This window comes from Belonocnema kinseyi, chromosome 5 (genome assembly GCF_010883055.1).
Source record: "Belonocnema kinseyi isolate 2016_QV_RU_SX_M_011 chromosome 5, B_treatae_v1, whole genome shotgun sequence".
NCBI classification, from domain to species: domain Eukaryota; kingdom Metazoa; phylum Arthropoda; class Insecta; order Hymenoptera; family Cynipidae; genus Belonocnema; species Belonocnema kinseyi.
In genome coordinates this window covers 62,276,224-62,284,276 of record NC_046661.1, presented here as the reverse complement: position 1 = coordinate 62,284,276, position 8,053 = coordinate 62,276,224, and the positions used below count along the sequence as shown (strand labels likewise).

General features: G+C 39.1%; 1 protein-coding gene across 3 annotated transcripts in view; it reads left to right on the top strand.

Moving 5' to 3' along the window:
• The window catches only part of LOC117172492 (integrator complex subunit 11), a 159,031-nt gene that overhangs the window by 71,866 nt on the left and 79,112 nt on the right, over window positions 1-8,053 (top strand). For all 3 annotated transcript variants that reach the window (XM_033360487.1, XM_033360485.1, XM_033360486.1), the window contains 2 exons: window positions 4,003-4,300; window positions 4,494-4,916. In XM_033360487.1, coding sequence (XP_033216378.1) covers window positions 4,052-4,300; window positions 4,494-4,916 — 672 coding nt within the window. In that variant the 5' untranslated portion in view covers window positions 4,003-4,051. The remainder of the gene's footprint in view (window positions 1-4,002; window positions 4,301-4,493; window positions 4,917-8,053) is intronic.

The window sequence follows — 8,053 nt, the reverse complement described above, 5'->3', positions numbered from 1 at the left end:
ATTTGCGGATGAACCTTTAAGATTTCCAAAAGACAGATGATAAGTCTATGGGATGTCGAATCGAAAGCTTTCCGATAATCAATCCAGGCCAACGATAGGTCATGCTGGTAGAATGCTGCATCTTTGCAGACACATCTATCGATGAGCAGGTTCTCCCGACATCCGGCTACCCTTTTCTTTGAGCCTCGTTGTTCATACATTTCTTGCCACGCAGGTTCAATTGCCCGAACAATCCTATCATTTAGGATAGCTGTGAATATCTTATAAAGCGTGTTCAGACAAGTTATTGGCCTGTAGTTCTTCGGGTCAGCTAAGTTGCCTATTTTCGGTAGGAGTATTGTGCGCCCTTCCACCAACCACTCTGGAATCGGCTCTTCCGACTTCAAATATGAGGTGAAAATACGGGCCAAATGCTGATGGGTTGAAGAAAACTTCAACCAGAAGGTTTTGATACAATCTGGGCCCAGTGCGGAATAGTTCTTCATCCCTCTTAATACTTTTTTCACCTCCTCGGTAGTGATGGGTTGGCATTCTTTATCAGGTGTTATGAGGGCAACACATAACTCCTTGAAAATATTTATATTTTCTGAGGCTTCGTCCCGTCTATGCTGAACTTCGTAGACTTCTCTCCAAAATACTTCGACCTCCTCTGGTTTGGGTGGGTGTTCGACAGTAACTGGAGGGTCTTGGAAGAGTCGAGATGGGTCAGAGAGAAACTGTTGATTTTCTCTGACCCACCTCTCCCTCCGATCTAGACTTCTCTTAGCGTCAGATAGTATCCGTATTCTCTCAACAATATGCTGCCTGATGATCAGCAGCTTTGACTTGTTAAGTGTGCGGTAAAATTCCTGCCAGATGTGATATAGTCAATCACACATTGAATGCAGGACGCGTACTGTCTTGCCCAGCCTATCTTTATGGCAAGTTGATGCATTCGTCTTTTGGTCTTATGATCAGCCGTTGGTTTTGTTTTACGGTTCGCATCGGCCAAAGCTCTCGCTGCATTATACACACAATAATTGATAGCCCAGAGGTCGGATTCACCAGAAAAATGTCCACGAAGCTCGTCATCCATTTCTGGCAGATCTTTAGGCTTGAGAGAAACCTTGGTGTTGATGTTTCTCCGGGGCGTAAAGCATCGCTCTTCATCTATTGGATGCCTGCCCGCGGTTGGTCTTAGTTTCGCCTCTCTTTCTTTGTTGCCGGCTTGTTCTAGCTGTGGTAGAGTAGGCGTTCCGCTTACATAGCCCCTTTTACGGAGTAGTTGAGCATGGTTTCGCAGACGTTGCTGCGAAAAGTGCGATAGCTCCGGGTGTTTCTCACACCACAGAGCATGCAGCCGTGCCATGTAACCCCGTTCACGGGCCACACTCACATCGTAGCATTCTAGCAAGTCGTGATTCAGTTGCTACGTCCACCCAAAGGTCGCGAGATCCCGCTGATCCATCGCATTGAATCCATTTTCATTGGCTCCCCCAGCTCTAGATTGGTCGGCATTGTTGGCCGACCCATTGTCGGGACCCCTGCGCGTTCTGTTGTTTTGAACCGCACTTACTACAACTATGTTTGGTGTTGTCATTGGTGTTCCCACGAGAAGCTAGGGAAAGGGGTTCGTCCATCCTTGTAGAGCCCAGCATGCAAGGATAAGGCTGCGTACTCTGAGAGATCGCCCGGTATCCCAGAGTCACCGTTCCAGACACCTCACCCAGGTGCCATTCAGCTTTTGGCACGGTTTTCACACCTCCGCTTGGGGGTTAATTCCTTCGGGACCACCCCTGGACAATTGTCCGCGACTGCCTATTTATTTTTGTAACCATATTCAGCAGGAACCCTTGGTGCAGGGACCCTCTATCCGCAACCCGAGGACGCGTTCGGTGGCTTTGTCATAGGCCCTTCGGTTTGGTTCTAGAGGAATCAAAACCGAACCGAATGGGAACTGTTAATACCAGCATGCTGGTAGTCGAGTTAGGGGCCTATTATGAGTGAATTCGACTTCACTAGGGAGTACTGTAGCCAATCCTAGGTCGAAAAATGCCCATTAAAAACTTTACTTTTTTGGGCTTTCATCCAGGTTTTTTCGGTTTGGCCGGCTACTCTCATTGGCCGGTCGCTTTGTCGTTTGGGTTTTTTGTCACGAATCCGTCATTCTCATGTCTTTAACTGAACAATTCTAGTCCTACTTAATTTTAGATCTAAACAATCAACTATGATAGGCCCATGCCTTCAAAATGAATTATTCGAAACCATATAACAAACTTGTTTTGTATTCGTATTGTAATCTTTTCATTTTCAATGTCACTGGTAAAGCAAAAATGTATAATTAAAAAAAATCCGGTTTCGTGAAACTTGAACAGGTTTGGTTGTAAAGAACGATAAAAAGTGACATTTTCAGTTTAAACAACAAATAGTTTTATTTAAGAGCTTTTTCTTTGAAAGAAAGCGTTTTATGACCTTTTTGTGTTGGAAAATTTTTAGGAAAAGAAATATGGTCAGACAATTTTTTAAAGATGTTAAGAGGGCTTAGGAAATTTAAGTAGAAAAGAAGAAGAAAATGGCGTGAAAAGTACAGTCAGCTATTTGATTTTGAAACATCATTTTTTTTTATTTTACCATGTTAAAAATGAGCTTTCGAACAAATCTTTTTAACAAAATGTGTATTAGATTTTTTTAAATTTTTGATGCAAAAAACCTACTTTCGTAAAAATTTTGGTTATCTAGTTCTATACTGCAACCCTTGAAATGTTAATAAAGTTTCAAAAATTTCAATCATATAAATCAAACTGTTCACAATTTAACAAGTATAAATAAAACCCGTTTAAATATGAGAGCATTCTTAGTTGAAATATTATAATTTCAGGACCTTAAAAATTAAAAATTGGTTTTCAAAAATTAAAAATTGGTTTTCAAAAAATTAGTTGAAGTTTTAGTTTTTGAGTTATAAAATATTTAGGCTACATCGATCAGGTGCGCATTGGACTCCCGCTTACACACACGCGATTGCTTATACAGGGCTCTTGATTGGTCCAGCTTAAAACTTTTATAGCTCAAAAACTAAAACTTCAACTGATCTTTGGGAAATGAAGTTTTGATGATTTTTTAAATATTTTTATAGTCATATAACTCCGGACACTCAAGTCTGGCACATCCTGTATAGAGGCTTAATATTTAAATTTTCTGAAATGAAAACTTTCTCAATCAAATCATATCAACCGTAAGTACTGAAGATTAAAGGACAATTACGTTGTTAATAAATGTAAAATTTCAGATATGTGAGTCGTTTGTTGTTGAGCAATTTTTAATTAGGTCGAAATGAATAAAAAGACTTTTCAGATAAATTCCACCGGCTATACATTCGTAAGAGAATTCTCACTTGAGTTACTTCTGATTAATCGTGCAAGTAAATTCATACAAACATCCTGTAGAATCCCGGCGTTGTTCTACGAAATGACGGAGATCTAATCGACGAAACAACTATTTCTTGACTTTCTAGATTAGATAGGTAGATTTAGTTTTTTATTGTATTAATTCTAACTCATTATATATTCCTTATCTCTAATAAACATTGTAAAATATAGTCTACTTCTTTCACGCATCCACTATCCACTAAAATAACACATTTTGCAAACGGTAATTGGCCAGGGTGCTCTCTCGTGATTACACCTCTACAGATGCCACACGCTATTATGATGGTAGGCGTTAATTCAAAACTCACGTGGACAACAAATTCATAAATTCTAGTTTTCAGACTCAATCCGTTATAACCACATAAAAAGTCCAGAGTACCACTACTATAGACTACTATACTACAGATATCTGCTGGACACTTTTTGAATATTCCTATAAGGCCGAAATGTATATATCTCTGAGATGTACATCTCATATCCTTGGATGCTTTTAGAACGATTCTGGGACATTCTAATGTCCAGGATACCTAAAGATATAAATCGGATATCGTGTTGTTATACAGAATTCACCCTAACGAAATATTTGAATTATTTTCAGAAAGCGCAACACGTTTGTAAGAAATAAAACAGATATACAAAAAGGTACGATGCCGGATATTAAGGTTACACCCCTGGGAGCAGGTCAGGACGTAGGCCGTAGTTGCATTTTGGTATCAATGGGAGGAAAGAACATTATGTTAGATTGCGGAATGCATATGGGATTTAATGATGAAAGAAGATTTCCTGACTTTTCTTACATCGTTCCTGAAGGTCCAGCGACAAATTATATAGATTGTGTCATAATATCCCATTTTCACTTGGATCACTGCGGGGCATTGCCCTACTTCACTGAAATGGTAAGGAATAAAGAAGGTAACATTATTGAGTACATGTGATAAATACCTGCTCTAAAAGAAGGACTTGGCGAATATGAGAGTGAAAACGTATGCACAAGTTACAGTAGCATGAATCTTTGCTTGTCATCATACTGGGTAGAAGATATGTATTTTGTTATTTGCGTCTGAATAAACTTTTCCTTTCCTTGAACAGGTGGGCTATACGGGCCCAATTTATATGACTCATCCAACAAAAGCTATAGCACCAATTCTCCTTGAAGACATGAGGAAAGTCGCTGTTGAGCGCAAAGGAGAGAGTAATTTCTTCACATCCCAAATGATTAAGGATTGCATGAAAAAAGTTGTAGCCGTTACTCTGCATCAGTCTGTGATGGTAGACACTGAATTAGAAATTAAGGCGTACTATGCCGGCCATGTTTTAGGAGCTTCTATGTTTTATATTCGCGTTGGATCACAATCTATCGTATACACAGGCGATTACAATATGACACCAGACAGACATTTGGGCGCCGCATGGATAGATAAATGCAGACCCGATTTACTAATTTCAGAATCTACATACGCTACTACGATTAGAGACTCGAAAAGGTGTCGTGAGAGAGATTTTTTAAAAAAGGTAAAATTTTCAATTGAATCATTCTTGTAAAATAAAGCACAAGATCCATCCATCAGTTCGTTGACAGAACACAAAGCCTAAACTAACATACCTTTCCCTCTTTTCCAATGTATTTTCATCTTGTATTTACCACGGAATTAAAAAATCTCAAAAGTGTGTAAGTTGCAACCCTTTACCCCCTCATACCCACAGGTAACTCATTTTACGAACATAAAAGAAGAATACAATGAAACTCTTCTATAGCGCTGATTTTGGGGCTCATTATAGCCCGCTCCGCTTTTGTTTGTTTACGCCTGAGTGCTCGCCTGTGTAATAACCGAAAACCACGCGCACGCCGTGGGGCTCCTGTTACACCTACCTGCAGCGCGGCGTCAATTCTCGAAAGGGCTATAGAAGGGAAGGCTGTTAAAGGGTTTCTCTGTACTTCTATTATAAAGATGTACAAAAACCGGATGTGACGCACGTGTGCACTTATGCAGGTGAATAATAAGTTTATAATGATAAGTCACAAACGGGTTAAGATCGGGTGAAAACATTTAGACAAATTGTAATCTGAGATTATATTCAAAATTGAATAAATTTTGAATTGGATCAGAAATTTTTAAAAATATTTTATATTCTTCTTTAAAAACGTTTTAAATGTTAATAATTCTTTATCTTCTTAAAAAAAAAAGAAAAAGTGGCTTGACGTTTCTGTTGTCCCCAACTGAAGAGTTCAACGAATAGCAACTGTGTCGCATTGAGTGCTTTACCACTGCCATAATCAAGTTTGTTGATCAAGAAACATCTGAAAGATGTGCTCTCCCGAAATTTAGGTTCAACAATGATTTCCGGTTAGTTGGCAGTTTGAACAGTGAGATACTGCCTCTGTTCCTCAAGCAAGACATGAACTTGCAGTAGATCGAGACTATTACATCTTTAGAAGGGTGTCAGACCTTTCGTGCAAGTTTCAGCTTTAGAACGGGGTCAGCAAAATAAGGGCCAAGCTAAATCCGTTGTACTAATTTCTAAAGGACAATTGGTCCTAGAAGTCGACCTTGCACATGAAAGAGATCCTTGAATCGCTTAACATCTTTCTCATAATGTCTACGTACTTAGGCGAAGTGATGAACTGCTCTAAACAGGCGCTGATGGTACTGTCGTCGCAAATGCGTTGATAAAAGAAGTCTAATGTGATATGGAATGACAGTGGGAGCTTCTCGGTGAATGACAAGCGCTTCTAATGGAAATTTTCTGATCGTCTCACGGCCATTATATCCGATTTCATCTGAACACATTATGAAGAGAACGGCATCCTTAAAAAAGATTTATAGTACGGGCGTGCTACATGCGAAACACCATCCACGCAATCTGCACATGGCCTATATCGATTGTAAACATTCGTTTCCTTCAGTGCCTTACGATTATTTACTTGAAGTCCTCAGGATATATAAGATGTGTGCCAATTAAACAACGCATCTTTCAAGGCAACAGTTTCAGTGCACTACGGTTCTATTTAACACTGAATCCATTAAGTAGAACATTATACATCACATCCAATGTTTTCAGTATAGAGGTAGGAGTTACTGAATCTCAGCACACATAACTCCTCTACTGCGAGAATACTGACAAAACAGGACGAATATTCTGCTCTACGACTATATTTGTAGAGTAGACTTGTATCAACCACTGAAGGTTACAGTTGTTGCCTACCAAAATATTGGGCATCTAACTGTCGGCAAGCTTGCTGCTCAATAGCAGGGCAAGCAGCTGCATGATAGGCACTCTCATAGTGTAGATCTTTCCTGCGCAGATGGTGAGACTTGAAACCTCTTGCTAAGGGGGGGGGGGGAGAACTCGTTTTGGAAACAGAAGGGTTCCTTATAGCCATCCTCGGCTCGACCTCTGTAGAAATCCAAATGAGACAATTGAGCATTATCACTGATGACTATATGCTGCTTACTTCGCAGAAATACACCTACAAACATAATGATGCCGTTGGGATTATTCACCAACAAAATTTCTTAATTCTTGGCTAGCTACAGGAGCCTAAGTCCTATTTCAAATACTCTCCTGTAAGAGAATTGGAGAATAGCATCATTTACTCTACTGGAGCAGGACTATCCTGACACAGAATCCAGTCAGATATAGTCGTTACCTTAAACAATAACATCCAGCTCCGATACAGTGACAAGTACCAGAAGTGCACGGAGATTTTGCAGGAGATTCAGACCTCGTGGAGGGTCAGGAAAGTTTAAAACCACCCGATCATGATCTCCAGCACAGGGAACGCCTATGCAAAGTACAGTTCATATTACTTTTCATTTTTAATAATTATTTTTTAATGTTTTATCTTTCTTCTCCTTTCGTATATGTGTATGATTATGTTCGTGTAAGAAGCTGCGTGTTTTGTCCGCCGTTTGTATTATTTTTCTAAAGAATCACTGGTCCTGGTCGTTGTTGGTATATAATGTGGTTATGTCGATTTTAAATATAGAGAAGACACATATGATGAGGATTCGGATTTATAATTAACATTATTACTTTCCAGTTATAAAACAAGTACGTCACTGAACAGTACTGTTTGTTATATAACCAGATAATCGATTGGAAAAATCCTCCAGGAAATCCTTGTGTTATTTACGGACGAGAAAAAACACGAAAATTTCCAATACGATTTTTTCAATAAGGTAATCCTTTTTTTAAGGCTCCTTTTTTAAGCGGCAGTTACATAACATGTTTGTTTGGTAGATATAAGAATGTATGTATTTAGTTCCGAATAGTAGGATGAGATAATATTATATATATATATATATATGTAGGTGGTAATATTGTAAGAAACGGAGGCCATGTAAACCCTCGAGGAACAAATTATGAATAAAGATGGGGACTAATTTAGTGTGCTTAATTGCACAAATATCTGTAGAAAATCCTGAAACAAATATTTGTATGCATATCCAATGGTAAGGGAAGGACAGAAATGTTATAAAATTTAGGGCGTGAAAAGTGCCCTACAAAATTAACACAAGAGCTCAGTAAAAAGAAACTAATTAGAGCGAATTGAGAACAATTCGCTAGGAGCACCCGTAAATCTCGCCTTCCCACAATCACAAATTGAAGCATTCAGCCATAAACAATGCTCTGGCCATTATGGATTC